The 25,000-nt window shown below is 47.9% G+C and overlaps 2 protein-coding genes across 2 annotated transcripts in view; both read right to left on the reverse strand.

The window, feature by feature from the left end:
- LOC123509453 overlaps positions 1-13,032 on the reverse strand; it is a 13,189-nt gene extending 157 nt beyond the window's left edge. Inside the window, exons 1-12 of the mRNA XM_045263742.1 lie at positions 12,650-13,032; positions 10,265-12,512; positions 10,113-10,123; positions 9,765-10,023; positions 9,167-9,377; positions 8,683-8,818; positions 8,447-8,626; positions 5,665-5,806; positions 5,410-5,422; positions 4,575-4,658; positions 3,615-3,754; positions 1-3,504 (exon numbers count right to left, since the gene is read on the reverse strand). The exon at positions 1-3,504 is cut by the window's left edge and continues 157 nt beyond it. Of these exons, the coding sequence (XP_045119677.1) occupies positions 694-3,504; positions 3,615-3,754; positions 4,575-4,658; positions 5,410-5,422; positions 5,665-5,806; positions 8,447-8,626; positions 8,683-8,818; positions 9,167-9,377; positions 9,765-10,023; positions 10,113-10,123; positions 10,265-12,512; positions 12,650-13,032 (6,618 nt within the window). The 3' untranslated portion in view covers positions 1-693. The remainder of the gene's footprint in view (positions 3,505-3,614; positions 3,755-4,574; positions 4,659-5,409; positions 5,423-5,664; positions 5,807-8,446; positions 8,627-8,682; positions 8,819-9,166; positions 9,378-9,764; positions 10,024-10,112; positions 10,124-10,264; positions 12,513-12,649) is intronic.
- Positions 13,033-14,393: 1,361 nt separating this feature from the next.
- The window catches only part of LOC123509454, a 27,532-nt gene continuing 16,925 nt past the window's right edge, over positions 14,394-25,000 (reverse strand). The window contains exons 5-10 of the mRNA XM_045263743.1: positions 24,753-24,859; positions 23,134-23,289; positions 21,728-22,357; positions 15,680-15,759; positions 15,073-15,151; positions 14,394-14,573 (exon numbers count right to left, since the gene is read on the reverse strand). Of these exons, the coding sequence (XP_045119678.1) occupies positions 14,394-14,573; positions 15,073-15,151; positions 15,680-15,759; positions 21,728-22,357; positions 23,134-23,289; positions 24,753-24,859 (1,232 nt within the window). The remainder of the gene's footprint in view (positions 14,574-15,072; positions 15,152-15,679; positions 15,760-21,727; positions 22,358-23,133; positions 23,290-24,752; positions 24,860-25,000) is intronic.

The raw sequence follows: 25,000 nt of genomic DNA on the forward strand, positions 1-25,000 counted from the left end.
CATTTTAGCGTACCAGCGCAGTATAACAGTCAAGCAAACAATAGCATACATTGAACAGATCATCAGAATCAAAATTACACAACAAAGAACACTTTTTTCACAAACAAAAATTCAACAAAGTGAAACAAACAAACAAAAGAGATTAATATTAATGAATATCGCTGTTTCTCCTAAACAAATAAAAATTTTCATGTATGTTTGTAATCTTTATGTGAAGATACCTTAGTATTTGTTGACTGATCATAATAACAATGTTAATGACAGTACTAGTAGTAGTAGTAATAATAATAATAATAATAATGATAATAATGATAATAATAATAATATTATTAATAATAATAATAATAATAATAATAATAATAATAATAGTAATAACAATAATAATAATAGTAGTTATGAGCAACACCTTCGTAGCTATCCGTAACAATCATGGGTTTATCATCACTCATGTAAGTTTTTGAGTTATCCACATTGCCCTCATCAAGTTTTATCACCGTCACTATTTTCCGTGACCTGCGACCTCCACCCGCCAAGGCAGCAGCCTCGCTCACTGCTGGGACTCATTGTCTCACCCACTCTCTCCTATCACTGCTTTGACTGAATGAAGCACTGACGTTCATTAAGGCATCATCCTTCCTGCGTCACTGTGGTGACACGCAGTGATACATCTGTGACACTCCTTAGGCCTTGGTGTCACTGCCTCCTGAAGGATGGGTTAGAACGCTGCAGGGCGCGGCTGGTCCAGGCCGCTGCCCTGGCTTGCACCGCCTGGCTGATTTCCCGGATCTTGTCAGGTATTGCTGGGTTGGAAGGGCCGGTAGGGGGGAGCGGAGAGAGGGGGGGCAGAAAGGCGGGGGTGCCTGAGGTGCCGAAGCTGTCATAATCGTCCCTCGGGTTTGCCTCCTCACGACTCCACCCGTCCGCCCCCAACTCCCTGCTGCCCCTCAGGCGCTTCCTCCTCCTCCTCCACTTCCTCTTCCCGCCGGAAAACTCAGGGCTTGCTCTCCTCCCGCTCTCCCTCCGTCCCGAGGGGAACTCTCCTCCTACCCTGCTGACCTCCCGCCCGCCGATCAGATACTCCTCCCTTCCGCCGGAGTGTTCACGGGTGTCCAGCGTAGCGTCTCTCTGCCGCTCGCGTATCCCCGTCAACAGCTCCAGCAGATCGTCGTCTGAGTCGTTAAAGTAGCGTTCCCCTCCAAATGACGTTGTGTCTTCTTCCTCCCTTCCTACACTTGCCGGTGTCTCCCAGGGGCTGCTGGAGGAGTCCTCAAGGCCGAGGATGCGAGACCTGGCGGCCCAGCGGCGTCTTTGTGGCCTCAGCCGCCTAGTGCGAGCCGTCAGACGCCGCCCACGCTGTGCCTCTTCCAATGATGCCCTCAGTGCCTCCCCGGAGATGCCGCTACCACGCAGTTCCACCAGGGCCTTGAGGGTAGTGCCTGTGGGCCTCAACAGAGCGTTAACCACCTGGCTCCTGTGGCTCTCCCGCAGAGGTTGGGCGGGCTGGGATGCGGGTTGGTCTGGCTGGGCGAGAGTCTCTTTGGTCTGCAGGGTGAGAGAGTCGCTGTCTTCCTGCACCAGGATAATGACAGAGCCCCCAGCGTCCTCCAGCGCCTCTCCTCGACCCCCAATCCGCAGCGTTCCGTCCTCAGACTGGACCAAGATTATCGCGGCATTATCCTCACTCTTCTCTCGTTCCGTTCTCTTGTCTTCCTGCTTCCTCACATTTCCTTCCTCGTTCTTCACCAGGATGATCGCCGCCTTGCCGTCATTCTCCGCCTCATCTTCTTTCTCCTCAGAATTCACCAGAATAATCGTCTTTTTCTGCTCGTCTTCTTCCTTCACCAAGATGATGGTTTTCCTTTCATTCTCCTTCTCCTCCTCAGTCACCAAGATGATCGCCGTCTTGGCCTCGATCTTCTTTCCTCCTTCACCGTCAGAAGTCACCAGAATGATGGCCTTCCTTTCCTTATCCTTTGCCTCCCGTGAGCTGCCTTTCTCTCCGTCAGCAGGATCTTTATTTTTGGGTTCTATCAGCACGATCGTGGGGCGCCCTTCGTCCCTCGGCCTCACCTGGTCTTGGGACACCTCCGCACCGCCCTGTACGAGGCTGCCAGTGGCCCCGTTAACGAGGATCACCGCTGAATCCATTGCCTTCACCTCCGAGGGACTGAAAATCCTACCGGCGTTCTTATCCACGAGAATCACAGACGAGGACCTAGTGTCTCGAGGCCCAGTGCCACCCTGGACTTGTGCCTCGGTCTTGGCTCTATCCTGTCCCTGCTCCCCTTCAGCTTCGTTCACAAGGATGATAGCGGTGGACAGGGGCGGGATTCCTCTCACTCCTGCATCCTGTGGTGACCCTTCAGGCGTCTCCTCCACTAGAATGATGGCGTTGCGTGGTTTAGGAATAACTCCCGCACCCTCATGATCATCCTTAGGAGGCTCCACGAGAATGACCTGTGAGCCGCGAAACCGCCGGCCCGCCAGACCTCCGTCAGCACCAGCAGGATCCACCAGAATGATGGGTTGTTGGGGGTTGTTCTCTTGCGTGGGTGAAGGAAACTTCCCACTGTTCACCCTCTCCGTATCCTCGTCCTCACCGTCCACAAGGATGATGAAACCCTGGTCCTCGTCAGGTCCTCCCGTTCCGGACAGCCCTGAATCTAAGCCGTCATAGTCATAGTTTCCGAAGTAGTCAGGAAACTCGACCTCAGGGATAGCAGGAGGCGACGGTGTGAAGGGAACAGCCCCAGGGATGGGCCTGGGTGTGGCGGGACGAGTGGGGGGAGGAAAGTCTAGCTCAGGGATAGTGGGTCTGGATGGGAGTGTGGGCGGGATGGGGCGAGGTGTGGGCGGAATGGTGTAGGCAAGCGCGTGAGCCTCTGGGTATGGACACCAATGGTCTTGCGGGGCGCGTGTGCCTGTGTTGCCACTCAGGGTGTCCACGGGGGGAGGGATGTACCCGTTGCCCTGAGAACGTTGTGCGGAAGCCACCAGGTGGAGCAGCGGCAACAGATCCTCATCCGTGTCCTCCTGTGACGGCAAGCTCGCGTCCACCCCGAAGCTCTCTATCTCTTGAAGCCTCTCCGGCGCAAACCTGGACACCTCGGGGTTTTCGCGACTCTCAGGGGACGCTGGCGGCGGCACAGGGGGAGCGTTGGGCTTGGGATAGAAGTACCCTTTCTTCTTCTGGTCATTGGCGAGCTGCAGGAGTTTCCGTAGGGCTTCACGGAGGGCTTTAGGATCTGCAGGTGGCACGTAGGTCATGCCGTGGGCGAGCATCTTGGTTATGTCCAGGTCGCCGGTGTCTGCGAGGGTGGTCTGCCTCGTCACTCTGCGTCGCTTGGGTCTGCGAGGCCTGTGGGGCGTGGCCAGCTGCCGCGTCTTCAGCTGGTCCTGCAGGTGGCGGTATAAGGCCACAGAATACTCACGCACCTCATCCAGACTCACGTCCTTCTCATCCTTCCCTGCATCCTTCTCTCCTTGAGCTGTGTCCTTGTCGTTCTGAGAAAAAGAGAGAGGGGGGGAGAGATAGTCATTAAACCAAAAACTAAACAAACAAACACATACGGCAAGAAAACAATGGTGGACAATAAACAAGAAAGCAAACATACCACTTTTGCCGAGGAGGGAGCGTTCTCTTCACCTGCGGCGCCTGCTTCTGCTTCACCTGTGAGGTAGGCGGGCCATTCATTAGTGACCCAGCACCTGGTATCGCCTCCAACAATATTATCAGACATGCTTTGCGACTCTCCTTATATATTTGTTACAGAAAACAGTGTGAGCTTTCAAGATTGTGGTAAAGGAGACTATCATTATTATTATTGTTATTATTACTATTGTTATTATTAATTATTATTATTATTATTATTATTATTATTATTATTATTATTATTATTATTATTATTATTATTATTATTATTATTATTATTATTATTATTATTATTATTATTATTATTATTATTATTATTATTATTATTATTATTATTATTATTATTATTATTATTATTATTATTATTATTATTTATTATTATTATTATTATTATTATTATTATTATTATCAGTACTACTACTACTACTACTACTATTACTACAATGGTAATAACTTTAACAACAAAAACAATAACAATTACAATAATGATAATAGCAACAACAACAACAACAACAACAACACTAATGATAATAATAATAATAATAATAATAATAATAATAATAATAATAATAATAATAATAATAATAATAATAATAATAATAATAATAATAATAATAATCAGATGGTCACGTCAGCATCAGCAGGTCATGTCAGGTCACGTCAGGTCGCTGTAAGGAGTCAAGCAGTCACAGTAAGCAACCAAGGTCAGGTCAGAGGAGCAAGCATGTCAAAAGTCAGATCACTCCCAGTCATATCAATAACAAGCCAGGTCAAGTTAAGATCAAGTTAGGTGAAAGTCAGATCAGTCGTAGAGGTCAAGAATTCAACGTCATATCAGTGTCATGGGAGGTTAGGTCAAAGTAACATGAGGTCATGGAGTCACGTCATGTTAGGTCAGGTTGGTCACGTGCCAGCGGCTGACCTGGAGTGGCCTGGAGTTGTGAGGTTAAAGGAGGGGAGTGGTGGAGGTGGTGGAGGTGGTGGTGGAGCCGCTGATAGTTGTGTCCTGTCGGGATGTGGGGGGGGGGATGGAGGGTCTTGTGTCAGGGTGGTGGTGGTGGTGGTGGTGATGGTGAAAATGGTGTGGTGTAGTGGTGTGATGTGGTGGTGGTGTTAGTGGTGATGATGCATTAGTAGTTGTGTTAGTGATGGTGTGTGGTGGTGATGTTGGTGGAGTTGTATACGAATTAAAAAGAATAGTGTATGCATAATATCGTGTATCATCCACGTATTTTTCGGTTACAGTGTATATCGTATTAGAGAAATATAAAATCCTTTTTAAGTATTGAGGATTAAAAAAGAAAAAAAACATGCGTGCTTGCGGGTCCGAGGGGTCTCCAAGCGCCCGTGTTCGAATCTTGTCCACGGTCCGAGTGTAGGTTGGGCTTCCTCACTCGAGGTAACAGTTTCCTAGCGGGTGGGCTTTGAGGTAGGAGGTACCCCAAAAAGTATCCCCTTTAGCCCATAAATTCCCGTGAAAAGCCCACATGGTATAAATAAAAAAAAGAAAAAAAATCGTAGCTCAATTAAAAGTTTGCAATATTAATAACAATTCCGCAAAACAGACGCAGGTTATCTCGTATACCAAACAACTCACGCGGAAGAACAAACACCTCGATACAACGAAGCAAACAGACTCGATCTTTCCCTACACCTACAACACAACTCGCTACTGTATCTCCTTGCAACGAATTTCCTCTTATAGACAATTACCATCGACACTTTCACTTTTACTACCATATGCATTGTGAACCAACCTGAAAATATAATCTGCATGCACATAGAATAAGAAAAAACGAGAGAATGAAAGAACAATTTTTTTTAAGATCGCAGAACTATTTAAAACACTACAATAGCGAAGGATATGCTGGAAAAACGCAGGAAAGGATGATAGGAGATTTGTGAGCCAATAGCACACACACACACACACACACACACACACACACACACACACACACAGAAGAGCCACCATTGTTTCTCTATCCATTTGAACCTGTCTCAGTTCTCTTTACCCGTTCAAACCCTGAAATCTTGAGCCCAAAACCCGTGGCCACGATGTTCTGAAGTTCCCGATCAGAGAGGAGCTCAATACTACTCCCCTTCGTCAGCACTTCGGCGGGAGGAGCTACTGACGGAGGTGTGGTTTTTCGCCTCCTGAAGGGAAAACGCTGAAGAAGGGACAACGTGGTGGATGGAGGCTGAGTCGTGGTAGGAGTAAGGGGTTGTGATGGTGACTCTATGGGCAATTGTGAAGGGAAGGAATGAGGTGTTTCTTCTGACGGAGGCGCCGTAGAAGGTGTAGTATTTCCCTCTCTCAATCTCCTGCTTTTGTTAAACTCTACGATTCTCCTCAACATCGCTCGTATCCTTTTTATCCTCTCCCGGCGTGGTAAAGTGGTGACATTTAGTGGTGACGTGGTGGTGGTGAAATATTGTGATGATGGTGTTGGTGGTGGTGATGGTGATGATGGTGTTGGTGGTGGTGATGGTGATGATGGTGGTGGTGGTGATGGTGGTCGTGATGTGGTTGTCCTTTCAGATCTTCCTATTCTTTCACTATTCCACGTGATGTGCGGGGGTAACGATGTGGTGACGTGTGGTGGTGATGTGGTGGTGAGTGGTGTTGATGTGGTGATTCTAAAGAGCATTTGGTTGTCTATAGATCCACGCCCTTTGATGTGAATTCTTGGAGTGGTGGTGGTGGTAGTGGTGGTGGTGGTGGTGACTTGGTGGTGATGATGGTGATTGTGATTTTGTCCTATATAATCGTTTGTTGGTGATGGTGATGATAATGATGAAGAATTTTGTCCTTTTCTCTTCTGTTTGCTTATGATTTCCCTTGTTTCTGGTTGTGGTGATTGTGATGGTAATGATGGTGATGACGGTGATAATGATGATGATGATGGTGATGATGATAGTGATGAGGCAAGTCCAGGAAATGAGAAGTATGAGTAAGAAGATTGTGGTGAGGGTGACGGTAACAGAGACTGATAGCTAGAGTGAACTGGTGATGATGGTGATGGTGATGATGATAGTGATGAATAGGTCAAGGAAGGAATGTGCGAATAGGAAAATGTTTGAGGTGGAGATGGTGACTGTGGTGATGAAGATGGTGATGATGGTAATGATGATGGTAGTGACGGCGGCGGCGACGTAGATGGCAGAGTAACAGCAGAGGAGAGAGGATGATGGTAACCGAATGAAGAGTAAGAATAGGAGGTAGAAGAGGGAGAGGAGGCGGCGGAAGCGAAGGGAGAAGAAGAGGAAGAAAAGGAGGAGGAGGAAGGAAACGAAGATGAAGAAGAGGAGAGAAGAAGAAGGGAATGAAGAAGATGGAGAAGAAGCGAACGAGAAGGATGGAGGGATGAACGAAGACGAAGAAGGAAAAGAAGATGAAAAAGAAGAGGGTGAGGAGGAGAACGAAAAACCGGAAGAGGCAAAGGAAGAAGGAGGAGAAAAAGACGATGACAACGACGACGAAGACGGTGAAGAAACAACGATAGAAGAAGAAGGAAAGGCCAAGGAGGAGGAGGAAGAGGACAATGGCTCTGAATCCTTCGTTACAGTAGGATCACGTATTCCACTCCCAGATTTGGGCGTAACCGTAACGGCGTGGTGGGAACGAGAAGGGACGAAACGTATCCTGCCGCGGCCACGTCCTGTATTCCTGACTAAGGAGGAGAGGCGCCCTTGGGAGTCTGAAGAAACGGGTGTCTTAGATAGAAATGTCTTTGTGTTTTGACTGTTGAGAGAAAATTTTGATGTGGAGTGTGAAGGTGGATGAAGATTAGAAGAGAAAGTGGAGAAGGTGGAGGTGGTTGCGTTAGGCTGTTGAGGGAGTGACGGGGGATGGCGCTGGAAGGAAGTGAAAGAGCGTGCAGGTGGATGGTTATTAGTGGAGGACGTGGACGAGGTGGAGGAAGAGGAGGAGAAGGAGGAGGAGGATGAAGACTTGGAATTAGGAATAGGTGTGGGAAGATTACTGAAGTGTTTGTGAGAGGGAAGAGGACTAGGCGGAGGAGGAGGAGGAGGAGGAGGAAGAGATGGTGGTAGTGGTAGTGGTGGTGGTGGTGGTGGTGGTGGTGGTTGTATTGGTGGTGGTGGTGGCGGAGGAGGAGGAGGAGGAGGAGGAGGAGGAGGAGGAGATGGTGGTGGTGGTGGTGGTGGTGGTGGTGGTGGTGGTGGTGGCGGCGGAGGAGGAGGAGGAAGGAGAGGGAGGAGGAGGAGGAGGAGGAGGAGGAGGAGGAGGAGGAGGAGGAGGAGAAGGATGTGTAGGTGGTGGAGGAGGAGGAGGAGGGGGATAGTGGAGACCTGTTCAAGGGTGGAGAATGGTTGTGGAGATGAGTGGAAGAGATGGCTGGAAGTGGAGAGACTGTCTGATTCTCCTTCTTTCCCTCCTGATGGTGATGCAGTCTCCCACTCCTAAAGAAGACGAAGGAAGTGGAGGAAGGTGGAGCGTGTGGAAGTGGAGGAGGCGAAGAAGGCAGAGGTGGAGTAGGAGGAGGAGGAAAAGTAGAGCGAGTGTGGAGGTTTCGGTTATGATGTGGAGGTGGAGTGGTAGTGGATGGAGGAGGAGGAGGAGGAGGAGGAGGAGGAGGTAAAGAGAAACAGGAGAAACGGTAGTGGAGAAAATCTTAGGCTGTGAAGACGATGGTGGTGGTGATGGTAGTGGTGATGATGGTGGTGATGTTGGTGGTGATGATAATGGTGATGAGGTGGTGCGAACCCTCCTAAGCTTCTTTAACCCCTCGGTACCAAGAACAGTGCGGAGGAACCTGAAGGAGACACCATTACGAATCCAGGTGCGTGAAGGGCGGGGGGTAGAGCTCTGAGAATGTAGTGGTTGTGGTGGAGACGGTGTGGTGGTGACGGTGGAGATTAAACTGTAGGAGGAAGCAGGTGGTAACGATGTTGATGATGCTAATTTGGTATACGACGAAGGAGGTGAAGGTGGTGGTGATGTATGGCGAGGAGCTAGGGGAGGATAAGTAGATACGTGACTAGGGGTTTGACTAGGGGCGTTTCTGTACCCTTGGTTGTTTCCTTGGTGGAGGTGTTTAAAGTACAGGTAAGGGTTATCAGTGTTACCCTTATAGGAAGGATGTGAGGCTGGAAATGGGGGCTTATGGGGCTCTGGGAGTTCCTGGGAGTAACCTGACGAGGCAGCTGAAGGAGTGTGGGAAGCAGGAGATCTTTTTTCGTTACTATTCGCGAAGGAACGTGTCTCGGGCTCAGGTAGGTACGAAGACTGATGTTTTGTTGGATTAGGATGATTAGAAAACGGGTCATTTCTTAAACTGGATTGAGAGACTTTGGTAACTATACTAGAGTCATCATTATTTACATTAGCATGACTAGAAGACTTCAGATTGCGAAACGGAGTGGAGTGTTGAACGAAACTTGTGATAGATGGCAACACAGCACCACTACTACCGCCACCACCACCACTGCCAGGGTTCAGATGCTTCGAGACACGTGGTGAAGTGTTTCGATTCATGCTCTTCGAACCCTGACCGGGAGATTGGTGGTGCGCTATGGGTAATTGTGATTTTTGAGCGTCAGTTGTGCTTTGAGAGTGACCCTGCGCTGTGTTGTATGTGTGAGTGATCTTCGTCTCCACCTTCGACGTCTTAAAGGTATTGTGTTGAGTTACTCCACTTTTCTCTCCACTTTTCCACGTGTTAAGTTCATCTCTGTATATCGTCTGGGTGTGTGGAGGCTTGTTCTGTGTGTGGGTGGAAGGTGGAGTGGCGTGGGTTAGTGACTGAGAAGCTGGTGGATTGCGGAGCGGCGGACCAATTCTGAAATGCACGTAGCTAGTGGCGGGTGGATGGGAGGCGGCGGGGAGGCGACGTGTATGTGGATTATGACGAGGTGGAGGAGGAGAAGTAGGAGGAGAAGAGTGACTGGGACGATGAGGAGGAGTAGTGGAGAACTGAAGTGGAGGATGTGAGGAAGGTACTTTTCCCCCTCTACTTTTCCCCTGCAGTGAAATGGAGACGAAAGAAGTGGCTGGGGAAGGAGATGAGGAGAAAGAGGAGGAGGAAGAGGAGGAGGAGGAAACGTAGGAAGAGTAAGAGGAGTAAGAGGAGGGAGAGAAAGATCCCTCTACCACTCCACTTTGCTGTGGGAATGACTGGCGGTGGATAGAGACGTGGATGTTAGAGGGGGAGCCGATATAATCTCCCACTCCACCCTTTCCTCCACTCACATCGTCATCTTCCACTTTATCCTCTCCCACTTCACTGTCTGTAGTGAAAGAGGAGGTGGAGGAGGTGGAGAGTATGGGCTGTGGGTTGGCAACTGAAGGTGGAGGAGGTGGAGTGTGGAAGTGAGAGTGAGGATAGAGTGAGGTGGAGCGGTGGTGGATGCTGTGGATGGAGGCGTGGGAGTAGGTGCTGTCGGTGTCTCTTGTTTGGCGGGATGCGGGTGTGGGTGTGTGTGTGGATGTGAGCGTGACTGTGGCTGTGGCTGTGGATGTTGATGTGGATGTTTGTGTGGGTGTGGGTGTGGGTGTGGGTTCGGTCAAGGGTAGTGGGGGCAATCCGGTCGCTTCCGTCTGGTCGTCCGAGGGTCGTCTGGATAGGGAACCTGGGAAGGACGCTATCCCACCTGCGGGCACAGGGAGAGGGGGGTGAGGCGCCGACTCTGCTGCAGGGCCGGGGACTGAGGAGGGGAGGAGGAGGAGGAGGAGGAGGAGGAGGGTGATGTGCTGTGTTTAGTGTCAAGGGGAGAAGAATCTTTTGTAGAGACAGAAGGCGGTTCACTTTTCACTGTTTTCTTCCCAGAGGAGGAGGAGGGAGGGGGTTGGGAAAGAGGCGGGGATAGCGGGACTTCCTCTGAGGGGTTGCCTGGGGTTGGAGGATGGGATTCTTCCTGGGAGTGAGGAGTGTCTGGGTCTTCAGATGGCGGGGGCACGGTCACGTCCTGGTCCTCGGCGGAATACGGTGTGTCAGTGGAGGGGGGAGGAATGGTCGTGACGCGGCGGCGGGCGGTGAGTGGGTGGCGGCGGCGTTTGACTGGGGAAGGTCGCCGGGAGCTGCTGGCCTTCCCGGGGTGTCTGAGGGGTGCGGGCTCCTGGTATGTGCTCTTTTCCTCTTGTGACTCGCCTACAGACTCAACTTCCTGACTCGAAGCTTCACCCGACTCCCGCGGCGTGGCCTGAGTGGTGGTGGGGGGCCGGCGTCTACGTGTGGAGATGCGTCTGCCACCCCCTGGCCTCCACTGCCCTGGCCGACGGGTGGCTCTCACTCTCCCTCGACTCTGCCCGCGTTGTGGCTTCCCTCGGGCTTTCTTGGTGGGCGTGACAGGTTTGGGCGTGGTTGGGGTCGGTGATGTGGGAGCGGCGGTGCGGGGTGAGTCATGGGTGAGAGTCATATCGGGCAGAGGCAGCCTGGCCGGGGGTTGGTCGTGGGATGGTAGAGGGCGGCGCCTGCGGGGAGTAGCTGTGGGCTTCACCGTGGACTTCAGTGATGTCTTCCCAGGGGAGAGGCGGTGTCTGCGCTGTTTCCTCTTGTGCGGGGGTCCTTTAGGGCGTTTCCTTGGCGCCAGAGTTGTAGAGTAGCGTGCAGGGACGGCGGTGGTGGCTGGGAGGTGGTGGGGTGGCTGCTCGGTTCTCCTGAAGGGGAAGAGATCCAGAAGTGACTTGCCGGCGGCCAGTTCAGACATAACTTTCAGGTATTTGGGCTCCTGCGTGGTGGAGAAGGAGGCGGGTGTGGCGCTGTACTCGTCCCTGTGTGGCGGAGCATGTGTGGGCGTGGGAGTGTAGGTGGGGAATGCCGTGGTAACAATAGGCACTGAGGTTGGAGGTGGTGGAGAGGTGACAGTGGTAGTGGTGGAATGTGGGCGGCGGGAAGTGGGTTTAGGGGGGCGGTGTTGTCTTCCACGGAATGTTGGGGGATAGGTTAATGACTGAGATGGGCGGCGTCTTCTTGGAACCCTGGTGGGCGTGGGTGTGGTGGTGGAGTGGAGCAGTACATCCTCATAGTTAGGGTGGTAAGTGGTGGGCGGGGGTGCGGCGTGTGGGCGGTAGGTGGTGGGTGTAGGAGTGGATGTAGGAGTTGGTGCAGGAGTGTCATGATCCACGTAGCTCTGAGTGTAAGGATTAATGTGGAAGGCGGGGGCGAGGGTGGGGTCCCTGCGGAGGTGTGCGTGGCGGGTGTAGGAATCTCTATAATACTGACGAAGGATCTCTTGAGGGTGGTAGGCGGCCTTGTCCTCCTCCAGGTACCCGAGCCACGCCTCCTGAAGGTAACCCAGGTGATCCTTCGTGAGACTCTCCACTCCCTCCACTCCACGCGCTGCAGAATCATCCACATGGGGTCCGTACAGCCTGCCGTGCTCCCTTGAGTAATAACTACGACCTTGACCAGGGTAGTACGACTCCTGAAGGTCATTGGGGGTCGTAGGGGGGTCATCAAGGGGATCTTCATCACGGTACTCATAATCTTTAGCTTCCTCTTGCTCCTCTGAATAAAAAGTGATGGCAGGGCGTCTGTGGAACCGTGGGCGTTGTTGTGGGCGTGGTCTATGTGGACGCGGACGGAAGGTTGTGGGTTTGTAGGACCTATGTGGACGAGCCGTGGGTGGAAGAGGAGGTGGAGTCGTGTGTGACTTTGGAGTAACGGTGAGGGAAGAGGACTGGCGGTGGTGTGTGTATGAGGATGGAGGCGGAGGTGGATAAACGGACTCATCACGTGGATTTTGAGGTGGATAAACGTACTCCTCGTGTGGTGGACTTTGAGGTGGATAATCAAGGTCCTCGTATGCATAAACAGGCTCATTATGTGGATTTTCAGATGGATAGATTGAGTCTTCATGTGGATTTTGAGGAGAAGGAGGGAGGATGTTGGATAATAACGTGGATTAGAGGGATCAGATTCTTCAATAGCCTGTGGAGGAGGATTGGAAACTGGATTCAATTCCTTTTGACTGAAGTGAGGAGGAGGAGAAGGAGGAGGAGGAGGAGGAGAAGGAGGAGGAGGAGGAGGAGGAGACGCAGGAGTAGAAGGACTAGAATCAATAAGACTCCCTTCCTTGACGCCCCAGAGGGAATCCTGCAGCTCCTCCTCATAATACTCATACTCCAAATCATCCCAAGGGCCCAAGAAATCTGAGGTATTCCAATTGTGGGCATGGGCGTGATCCTGGTGGGCGTGGGGCGTAGTGGGATATATAGAAGAGCTACCATGGGCGTGTTTGGGGGTGGGGGGGACAGTGGTGGAAAGGAGGTAGTTTCTGTAGGGTAAGAATAGCGTGGATTTTGGAGGAGGGGATGGGGATGGGGAGGGGTAGTGTTCAGAGGTGTATGGGGAATGGGGAGCTGAGGGGTAAGAATGGGAAGGAGAAGGGGAGTGAGCAGCGGGGGAGTCAAGTTTCATGCTCCAGTCTTGGCCCAGGGTAAGGAAATCTGCGAGAATCGGGGAATGGGGGAAAATGGAAAACAAACATTAATTGAAAGACTCTCAGGTGAATGACAACAATTGATTGATGCGTGAAGTTAGTTAAAAAATGAAGTGACAAGGAAATGGTGATGTTATAGTTTGAAATGATAAATGCAATAATAATGATAATAATAAGAAAAAAAGTGAGGAAAGCGAGTAAATATCGTTACCTGTCAATAGATAAAAATAGAATAATGATAACGCTAGTACAATAGTTAGTAATATATGTCACCTCTGCAAAAAAAAAAAAAAATAGATGAAATGTTAGTAATGACAATCTCTATAAAGAAAACAAAATTATACACCTGATTACGTACAAGGATACCAAAACATCTCACTTTTTACAGATATAAACAACAAAAATCGTAAAATACAACAGCTACCCATAAAAAGGTCAATAATAAAGAAAATGAGTTGGAAAAAAAAGAACGGGCAAAATAAAATAAATTACTATAAATTAAGGAACTAGAGAAAGAAACACGTGACTCTCCCTGCACCTGTCTGTTTCCTTACCTTGGTAGTGGGGGGCAGGGGTGACGGGGGCCGGAGGAGGGGTGTAGTAGGCGCCCAGGTGAGGGGACTGTAGGAGGAAGAAGAGGAGAGGGAGAAAGAGGAAAGGAATTATTATTACATATTGTTATTATTATCATTATCACTTGTTGTAGTAGTAATAGTAAGTAGTAGTAGTAGTAGTAGTAGTAGTAGTAGTAGTAGTAGTAGGAGGAGGAGGAGGAGCCTTATTCGTAATACTAGGAGGAAAAGGAAGACTAATAGTATTAGTAATAGTAATAGTAGTGATAGTAGTAGTAGTAGTAGTAATAGTAGTAGTAGTAGTAGTAATAGTAGTAGCAGTGATAAGTGGTAGTGGTGGTAGTAGCAGCAGTAGCAGTGGGTAGCAGCAGCAGTAGCAGCAGTGGTGCAGTGCAGCAGTAGCAGTAGCAGCAGCAGTAACAATAGCAGTAGCAACAACAGCAGTAGCAGTAGCAGCAGCAGTAGCAAAACATGAGCAGTAGCAGCAGGTGGTGGTGGTGGTGGTGGTGGTGGTGGTGGTGGTGGTGGTGGTGGTGGTGGTGGTGGTGGTGGTGGTGGTGGTGGTGGTGGTGGTAGTGTAGTGGTGGTGGTGGTGGTGGTGGTGGTGACAGCAGTGGTGGTGGTGCAGTGGTAGTGGTGGTGGTGGTGGCAACAGCAGCAGTAGTAGCAGCAGTAGTAGTAGTAGTAGTAGTAGTAGTAGTAGTAGTGGTAGTAGTAGTAACAGAAGTATATTATCATCATATCATCATCATCATCATCACCATCAATCACCACTCACTCTCTTGGGCGTGCGTGTCCTGGGTGGTGGCGTGGCGGGGTATGGGCGTTGGGGTGTAAGCTGGGGTGAGGGTGAGGGCGGGAGCGGGCGAGGCGGGAGTGGGGGAGGCAGCATTCCCCTCCTCCACCTCGCCACCCAAGTACTTCCTCCACCACTCGTCTGTTTCCACCTGGCACGAGAGAGAGAGAGAGAGAGAGAGAGAGAGAGAGTAATTAGCGATCTGAATAATTAATAAAGTGATGAATTATTGATAAATGAGATAGCCTTGACTAATTCACACTAAAAATGATAGATCATATGGATATTTCTACGAAGTTGATAAAAGATATAAGATTAATCGAAGTAAATCAATAAACAGGTAAAAAATTGAAGTGATTAAAAGATATTCAGCATTTCCACAAGTATAAATTCATTCAATATGCAAAATTCTTAAAACTTTTATCTTGACACAATCCTTGAGAAAAACTGCCAATTTGTATTAGTATGTTTAGTGGCGTTAAGGTTGTTGTTAATTATTATATTGCGTCTTTCTCTTGTGACCTAAAATGGAAAACAAATTAGCTTGAACGTGTACATGTCAGCTTGTAGTAATTAGTAGCTGAGGTTCCGGTTTTCTACAATTATCGCGTTTACGACTGCTGTGTTCTGCGCCAGGATGACACGCTTACCTCCTGTAGTCTTAATTGCTCCAGACCCGCCCACTGCTCGCCGCCCACACCACTCACGGGCGCCGCCAGACTCTCGTACCTTCAGGGAGAGGGAGGGAAAGCCACTGTTTAATTACCGCTGACATTACCGGGAAACTAGAAGACTGGTGGAGATTTTTATTGTTTATCTTTGAACCGTTATTTTCTTTGGTTTGATGTACGCGAGCGAGAATGAAAATTTTATGGGTAACAATAATATTTTCTAAGTTTGTAATTGTGTTGATATTACACAAAGAAATATGTTATGTAAAACTGCTCGTGTCTGTGAGAGTGTTAGAAACTTATTAATGAAAAGATAACTAGTTAGAAATTTACGAAGCGTATTTTAGTCATTCTTTTTTTCTTTTTTTTATTGCAAGTATTCCTTAATAATGTGATGAATTTGTTCTTTTCGTTTAAAATAAGAGATTAGTCAGAAGAATCATCAGCCTTCAACTAAACAAACTAAACAAATGAATAAGTAAATAAACTAAGATTAAGTTCATTCATCACGCCTCATCTCAACCAATAGAAACAAAGCTAGGAAAGGAAGAGCACGTGATTGGCAGGCTGTCTAGTGTCTACTCACTCGTCCTCCGCCTCGTCCTCGTAGTAGTAATAGTCCTCGAAGGCGCCGCTAGGTGTCACGCCGTAGAAGTCTCGTTCATGCTGGAGAGAGGAGAGAGGGAGAGAGAAAGTTGAGACGGCCATCTTGTACGTAGAGAAGGAGGACGAGGAGAGGAGGAGAATGTGATGATGAAGTGTTGGTGAAGAGAATAGCAAACAGTGGAAGGAAGGAAGGAAGGAAGTGGAAGGAAGAAAAGCTATACATGGAAGAGAAAAGGTGATTAACAGAGGGAAAGATTAGAGAGAAAGGAAGGAATAAGTGAAAATGAAAGGATGAGAAGGAGAGACTGAAGGAAGGTTGGAAGATAATGAAAATGAATACAAGGAAGGAGGTGAAGGAAAAAATAAGGGGAAGTAGAAGGAAAGTAAAAGGAAAAATATTAAGTAGGCAAAAATATAAAATGAACATGATAGGCTGAATAATGAAAAAAAGACTTATTAACCAAATTTTCTAAACAACAAAACTCACAAACTACGCTTTTTGGAAACTATTTCAACTTTAAATGTGAAGCAAAATGAGTATATTTTTCCGGTACGTTTTAATAATAGAGCTGAAAAATTACAAAACTGTATTAATTAGCGGTGTCAACTGGAGAGAGAGAGAGAGAGAGAGAGAGAGAGAGAGAGAGAGAGAGAGAGAGAGAGAGACTTATTGACTGGGTGTGTGTGTGTGTGTGTGTGTGTGTGTGTGATGCGAGTTTTAATTTCCCTTGAGCCTGTGACCATTTTTATATTTGTTTATTTCTGTATATATTTTTCCTTCCCAGTACTCCGACACATATCACCTGTAAGACATTTATTCCTTTTCTTTTTGGCTAACTCTTTCAGACCTGCATTGGGAACCTTTTTTTTTTTTCGTTTCATGTTGCTCTCTGCCAGCTTTCCCTTCTTATATAAAAAAAAAAATAACATAACACACTCATCCTAACACGTGACCTGCTGACCTGCTGACCTGCTGACCTCCTGACCTGCTATAAACAAAATAAATGAAAATCTTAATAAAACGGCAATTCGATAAGAAATAGAGACATTTTTTTTCTTTTTTTCTGATGTCACTTTTTTTCCTATTTTATATGATTTGTTATTGCATGTACGTATACTTCCTGTTCTTTTATTTGTTTTTTTGTTTATTTCCTTCTTTTACTAGCTTAGGTTTTATATTTTCCACTAATTTGATGTTTTTTTCTTTTACCTTCATTTCCTATAGTTTTTATATTAATTCATATTTGATCATGGTTTGCATTTTTTTTCTCTGTCGTTTTCTTCTTTCTTAAAATTTAATCCGTATCAACGTATAGTGACATTCTGGCTGTGTTGTATTTTTCCATTTTTTAACGCACTGTACTTCACATATTGCCTTTATACACACCATCTTTTATTGTGTCTCCTTTCTTTTTCACTCACTTCTTTACTCTATGCTCTATGGAGATTCTACTAAGATTCTACCCGTATTGTTACTAAAAACGTAACTTCCAACTGAAACTAAATATCATTCTTTCTTATTTCAATGTCACCTTTACAGATAAACAAAAAAAATATAAAAAAGAATGCTTGCAAGGTGTTTGTGTTTATCTGCCAGTGTTTGCTTGAGCTTGTTTGTTGAGCTTTGAGATGGAGAAAGAGGGAAGATTGAGGGCGGTGTTGGATAAAGAGGGCATGCATACGTGTGGTTGTCAAGGGGGGCGGTATCCTCGTTGCTTAGGAGATGTCATGCAGGGGGCGTTCTGGCGGTGATGACCTGAGAGTGTATGGAGCCGTGTGGTTCAGTCAGTCAGTAAGTCAGTTATTGGTTCAGTTACACCTTTATTCCGCTAGTAACTACGTCCGTTAGTCAGTTAGGCAGTCAGTCAGTCAGTCAGTCAGTCAGTCAGTCAGTCAGTTAGTCAGGCAGATATAGATACAGAAAGCTAGAGTTAGTTGAGTGAGTCAGTGAGTGAGTCAGTCAAGTTATAGACTACTTTGTGAATGAATAGATGAGTGAGACAGTTAGTAAATGAGTGAATGAGTGAGTGTGCATGAATCAGTCAGTCAGTTAGTCAGTCAGTCAGTCAGTCAGTCAGTCAGCTTACCTGTGTAGAGACGTTTCGTAACTGTGTGTGTCGGCTGTCAAAGAAGACTGAGGAGAAGGAGGAAGAGGAGGTGGGGGAGAAGGAGGAAGAGGAGGAGGAGGAGGAGGAGGAGGAGGAGAAGATCCGTCATCCTCCCCTTCCCAGTGGGGAGTATCAGGGAAGGCGTCTCTTGTGTTCATGGGGAGGAGGAGGAGGTGGAGGAGGGAGCTCGAGGGCTGAAGATGGAAAGTGGAGGAGGAGGTGGAGGAGTTTGAAGTGAATGTGGAGGTAGTCTGGCTGTCATTCGTCTTGGTTTGTACGGTCTGAAGTTCTGGCTCTGAGGTGGAGGAAGTGGAGGAGGTGGAGGAGGTGGAGGAAATGGGGGAAGTGGAATAGATGGAGCTTGTAGTGGAGGTGAAATTGGCCTGGTTATCAATATTTTGTGAAGTCTGGAATTCTGGATTTGAGGTGGAGGAATTGGAGGAGGTGGAAGAGGAGAAAGAGGAGGTGGAGGAGGAAGGGGATCTCAGGAAAATCTTGGAGGATGAAAGGAAATTTTGTGATGGATCAGAGTGGATGTAATACGATGCGAGGTTGTATCCCGTGGTGGTTGTAGGTGGAGGTGTTGTGGAGGTGGAGGTGGAGGTGGTGGTGGAGATGGAGATGGCGCTGGACGTGGAAGAAGTGAAATCTGTATCATCAACAAGTGGATATGTGGAATTGGAGGAATTACGACAGGGAGAAATAGAAGGAGGGAGAGATGGAAGAGGAGGAGGAGGAGAAAGGAGAATGGAAGAGAGACGTTGAATGAAAGAGGACGAGGAATGCTGAGAGGGGGAGAGAGGGAGAGGAGGCGTGATGGAGGTGTGAGGAAAGAGGGAGACACGTGGAGTGAACGTAGAAGGATGAGAAGGAGAAGGAGGAGGAGAAGGACTTTTAGGAGGAAAGGTAGGAGGAAGAGGAGGAAAGGTTGAAGAAGGAGGAGGAGAGGAAAGAAGGGAAGGAGAAGGAATATTTGAAGGAAAACGGAAAGAGGTCTTGCGAGGATGAGAGGGAAAGATAAACCTGGAGGAGGAGGAGGAGGAGGAGGAGGAAGAAGGTAAAGAAACGACACGTGGATGAGGAAAAGGATGCTTATTTTGGGATGCTGTTGGGAGAGAAGAAGAAAGAGGAGGAGGAGGAGGAGGGAAGTAAGATGACACCGTTCCTTCTCCCTCCACTTTCTCCTTTACTGCCACCCGTGTGGAGGGAGGTGGATCAGGTGGAGAATGGGGCCCTCCACTTCTCTCCCTTTTGGTGGAATCTTGTGGATAAATGGATGGTGGATCAGCGAATGGATTATAGGCAAACACTTTTCCCAAATCCAAGTAATATTTCTTCCACAATAAGGTGGATAACTCCTTGGATATGTCCTTTGACTTGGGTGGAGGAGTGGAGGAGTGCGGGTAGGATGTGGAGGGTGTAGGGGTGTGATGTGGATGTACTCTTGTGGATGAGGATATCGGATGGATCGTAGTGGATGGTACATATGGGTGGGGAGTGTACGGTGGATAGGAATGTGGATGAGGATGTGGAGCAATGGTGGATGGATGAGAGCTATATGTAGTTGGGTGATAAAGATGTGGATAAACGCCTGGGGGAGGTGGAGGATGAGTAGGTGGAGGATGTGGAGTAGATGGATAATGGTAAAAAGAGTGGATGGATAAACTTGAGTGTAGGATAAAGGTGGATAAGAATAGGCAGGTGTGGATAACTGGGGATATGACGTTGGATGTGGATAGTGTGGAACATATGGATGTGGACGAATGTGGAGTGGATCAGAGTAGACATGTTGAGCTGAATGTGGAGGGTACTGAGATGGATAATAATGTGGATGTCGAGTTGTATGTGGATAATACGGCGTTGTGTGTGGGTGTGGATAAGTGGAAAGTGGATGGGGAGTGGACTGAACAAGTGGAGAAGGAGTGGAGACAGTAGCATGGACTGGAAGTAGATAGGAGGTGGAGTGTGGAGGTGGATGAGGAGTGGTATGTGGATGAAGCAGTCGAGGTGGATGAGATGGAACCTTGGGTGGATGACGGGCCGGTGGTTTAGACGTAACATGCCGTGGTGGAGACGATGTGGATGGCCTGTGATGTGGAAGCCGTGTGGATGAACTATGTGGATGATGTGGATGCTTTTTTATAGGCTTAGCACTGCGATAGATGGATGAGTCATGTGGATTTCGTGTATACATGAATGAAGGCAAATGTGGATGTCTGAAATTATGTCCATGTTTTGAAAAAGTGGACTTGGGTGGAATTTTCGAATGTGGATGAGTAGAAAGTGGATGAAGTGGATGAGGACGCGGTGAATATCCATGATGCGGATGAGGAGATGCAGATGTGGACTTTGGATGTGGACGAGAAGTACTTGGTGGATTTGTGGTGGATGTAGGTGGATGAGACTTCTTGGTGGAGGTGAGAGAGTGGTACGGAAGTGGATGTGGATAATAACGGAGAAGGTGGACTGGAAAAGGCGTTGTGGATGTAAATTTCACTTGAGATGATGGAGGAGGTGGAGGAGAAGGTGGAGGGGATTTAGTTGGTGGTGGAGGAGGAGGAGGAGGAGGAGGAGGAGGAGGAGGAGGAGGAGGAGGTGGAGAAGGAGTAGGAGGATGTGGAGGTTTTGACGTTACTGGCTGTAAGTGGAGATGATGAATGGTGGTGACTTGGGGTGGATGAGGTGGAGGTGAATGTGGAGGGCGTGGAGTGGAGATTAACTTTCGCGGTCTTTTGAAGCGTGGTCGGTGTGGATGAGGTGGATGTGGAAATTGCAGGGAGTGGAGGATATGGTGGAGGTGACGTGGAAGGCTAGTGGAGTGACGGTGAGGAGGAAGAGGAGGTGGAGGAGAAACTGGAGGAGCAAGAGGGAGCGAAAGAGAAGGAGGAGGAGGAGGAGGAGGAGGAGGAGGAGGAGGAGGAGGAGGAGGAGGAGGAGGAGGAGGAGGAGGAGGTGGATGTGTAGCTTCAGGAGGAGGAGGAGGAGGAGGAGGAGTGGGTTTATGAATAGGTGAAGGTGAGGGTGTTATTGCAGGAGGAGGAGGAGGAGGAGGAGGAGGAGGAGGTGGTGGAGGAGGTCCAGTTTGTTGTCCTGTTATGGCTTTATGCACAACTCTCAATCCATTAATCTCCTCCCTTTGTGTAAGTGGAGGTGACGTGTGGCTGGATGGAGAAAGCAGGTGGAGTGGATGGATGGCAGGTGGACGTGACTTAAGCTTCAGTGGAGGCGGTGGGTGTGAGCTGATAGTGATGGCAGTGGATGGGAAGGTGTGAGTTCTGTAATGTGGAGTGGTTCCTCTGTACGTGGATGGAGGTGGAAGAGTGGTGCTGAAAGGAATGGATGTGGTGGAGGTGGAGGAGGAGGAAGGGGAGGCAGCCTGGTGGAGGATGCCCGGAGAGTGAGAAGTGGATGATTTTTTGGTGGGGTGTGACAAGATTTTGGCGTTATCTGGGTGGATGTGGAGGTGGATTTGAACATTTTGGGACTGTTCCGCTTGCTGTTGCTCAGGGAGGCGAACCACTGTCTCCTTGTACGTCACTGGAGGAGGGGGGAGGAGGAGGAGGAGGAGGAGGAGGAGGTGGTGGTTGTGGTGGTGGTGGTGGATTTGTTGTTGACGGTGTTTGAAATTTAGATGACAAGAGAGCCTTCAAAACAGACAATGACGGTAATGGAGGAGGAGGAGGAGGAGGAGGAGGAGGAGGAGAGGAGGAAGACAACTGGAGAAGAAGGGATTCCAGTACAGACAGCTGTGATGGTGTCTGTGTTCGTGGTGGCGTTGTGGTTGTGAGGCGTGGGCGTGATGGAAGGCGTGGGCGGGGCCGTGTTGGTATGGAAGGGGGAGGAGGACGGCGACGAGGAGGTGGAGGAGTGGGAGGAGGATCGTGTGAATCATGACAAGGGCGAGGCAGAGGGATACTTACTGAGCCAGGGGTGACGGGTGGAGGAGGAGCAGGAGTGGTAGTGGTAGGAGGAAGAGGAGGAGGAGGAGGGGGAGTTGAAGATGGAAGAGATTGAGAGATGGCGCGTGGTCGTGACGTCAGTTTCTCAGGGGGCGCCTTGCCGTGCCCCCCGAGACGGTAGCTGACTTCAAGGCCTCCCCCGAGCTGTCTGGTCCTGCTGCGCGTGTTGCCTCGCCAGCTGGGGGCTCGGGGGCGCTGCTGTGGCCTGACGGTGCTTCTGACGGGGCTGACGCTGCCTCCTGAAGTACCTGTGCCTCTGGAGGGCGTCACGTAGGGAAGTCCCGCAGCACTAGTGGGTGGACGTGGTCCTCCTGGTGAACCAAACGAGCTTCTGACGTTACCTATTGCTGCGACGCCTTCAGGACGGGAGTAAGAGACGTCAGGAGGCAGTGGAGGGACGTATTCCTCTGCTTGGGGTGTCACGGGTTCTGCTTGCGCCTGCTGCCGTGGTCTGGGTCGTTGCTTTCGCCGCCTGTGCTTGGGGCGTCCCTGCTGGTGTGTGAGGGGAAGCCCAGCAGAAGAAACGACTGGTGTGTGGACGGGGCTGCCTACGCTGGGAGGCGGGGCTGGGGGAGCTGTTATTTTGCCGTCCTGGAGGTGAGGGAAGAGAAGTAGTGTTCATTCCACATCCATTCTTTTCCTGCTGTCTGCTCTCTTGGCATCCAATTCTACTACTGTACTTATTTTTCCCAGTGGTGTCTGTTACTGCAGCATTCAGTCTTCCTCACCTTGTTTCTACCACCTCAGCTTTAATCTTTCCTCCTTCTGAAGTATATATATCTCTCTCTTCTACAAGATTAAACATGTTAGTACTTTTCAGTCTCGTACATCCCTACCTCATTGCACACTATTGCTTTTTTTTTTTCAGTATTTTTATCTTATTTTCTGACCATTTATCCATCCAGAACTCCTCGTCTTTGTCACCTTGTCATTTTGTCCTTCCTTACCTGTGATCAGTCATTCAGTCAGGTAAACATAGTTGATTCGTTCATTTCTTCATTCAGTCAATTGTTCTACCAGTTGATGAATTATTCGGCCAGTTCGTCTCTTAATGAATAATATAACTAGTCAATCAGTCAGTCATTTTGTCAGGTAGTCATTCTTTCAGTAAATATGTTCATAAATTGTTAAATAATCCAGTCAGCCAGTCAGTCATTCAATCCATCAATTAGTCATTCAGTCAGCCAGTCAGTCATTCAATCCACCAATCAGTCAGTCAGGTAGCTAATCAGACACTCAATCCACCAACCAATCAGTTAGTCAGCCAGTCAGTCATTCAATCCACCGACCAATCACTCAGCTGGTCAATAAGTTAATAAATCAGTCAATCAGTCATTCACTCAGCCACTCATCCAGTCATCACTCACCTTAAAGAAATCCTGATTAATGTCAAAGAATTCAGGTGAACGCGGGCAGTCCACGTTGTACCACCAGTCACACACGATGTACTTCTGGTTGAATATGGTTCCTTTCGGGCACAGGAAGTCGTGTTGCGCGTTACCTGGCTCGCATACGTGAAAAACCTGTTGTGAGCCGAGTAGAGGCAGAAGAGAGAGGGAGAGGGAGAGGTTTGTTATTATTGAGGTGTTCCGTTTTCTTTCCTTATCTCTTATCTCTTTTGTTGTCTTGTTTTTGTTTAAGATTATTGTTATGAGTGGAGATTTTTTAACGTCTCTTATCACTCAGTTGTTAAAAGGAGTATTTCTATTTTAGTGTTGATGGCAGTGTTGTAAATCATTGTTATTAGTGTTACTGATTGTTGTGTTTCCTGTTGCTGCTGTTACTGTTTTCCCGCTCAATCAAACTCATTTGTTAAAAAAAGAAAAATAAATTACAGACGCATTTCCCAAAACTCTGAATGAACGCAGGAGACACTGACGGAAAAAAAATCCCATACAAGGAAGCATATTGACTTTGGCGTGAAACAAAGCAAAACCTAACCCACCATCAGAAGAGAAAACAAAAAAATATACAGAGAGAGAGAGAGAGAGAGAGAGTCAGGAAAGGTACATTTATCTTTTGTGGACTTTAAACACTGTGAACTGAAGTGGACGCAGCGAACCTTCTGATGTTTTGTGGTGAATGGCAAGTGGAGAGATCAAGTGTAGGGAGGAATGACTTATTTTTTCCCAACCTGTGTGTTTATCAAGGCCCTGAATACAGTCTTAATTGTAATTGTAATTGTACTGTAATTTGCTATTCATTTTGTACTGTAAACTAAGCAATTATTCTTTAGGTTCTTTTCTTCACTGTCTTTTCTTTTTTTCTTCTTTGTATCCCTCCTTTACCTTCCTATTCTTTCTCACCCCTCCTTCTCTTCATTTATTTCATTCGTCATTCTTTTCACGGTTTCCTTTTTTTCTCCCATTTATTTCCATCTCCTTTTTCATGCTTTTATTTCTCTCTGTTCTCATTCACTTTCCTTTACTTCTTGTCTACCAATCTTTTCTTTTCTATCTCTGGTTTTCCTTTTTAACTCCTTTCCTCTCCATTTCCACAATAGCTCCTTTTATATATTCTCTTATTTTTTTTCATCTTTTTTTCTATCATATATTTGTCTTCTCTCCTTCAACCAATCAACAAATTACATTCACTTGACACCTTTTCGCTTTCTCCATCACTTATCATTACCTTCCTTACCTGAATTAATCAATATCAATCAATTCCCTCACCTGACACCTGTTACTTTTCTTTCTTTATTTTCTTGTAACCCTTAGTCACGTAACCAAATCGTCTCGCACCTCAGACCTGTTATCTTTTTTATGATGTTATGATATGCCTTTTCCTTTCTAACTTACATCAATTAGTCATTCAATTAATTCACCTCACACCTGGTACCTTTCTTTATGATCTACTTACTACCTTTTCCCTCTTTCAACCAATCAGTCATGTAACCTAACCAACCACTCAATTCTCACTCTCCTTTCCCCTTCTTACTTAAACCAATCAGATCATCTAAACAACCAGTCTATGAACTCCCTCTTACCTGGCACCTGGTCTCAAGATCGGCGTAGTATCCCAGCTCGCGCCCCTCACACCTGAATGAGGTTCTGGGAAGAGAGGTAAGGGCCGGGAAGTCCACTCCTGCTGCACCTGAGGAAAGGGAGGGAAGGAAGTGCGGGGATGAAGTCTATAGGAGCTGGAAGAGGTGAAGTGGAGGGATAAAAAGTAAGGGTTTAAAAGAAGAAAGGGTGGAAATATAATGAATAAGAAACAAATGGATAAAAAGAAATT

This window comes from Portunus trituberculatus, chromosome 27, assembly GCF_017591435.1.
Source record: "Portunus trituberculatus isolate SZX2019 chromosome 27, ASM1759143v1, whole genome shotgun sequence".
NCBI classification, from domain to species: Eukaryota; Metazoa; Arthropoda; class Malacostraca; order Decapoda; family Portunidae; genus Portunus; species Portunus trituberculatus.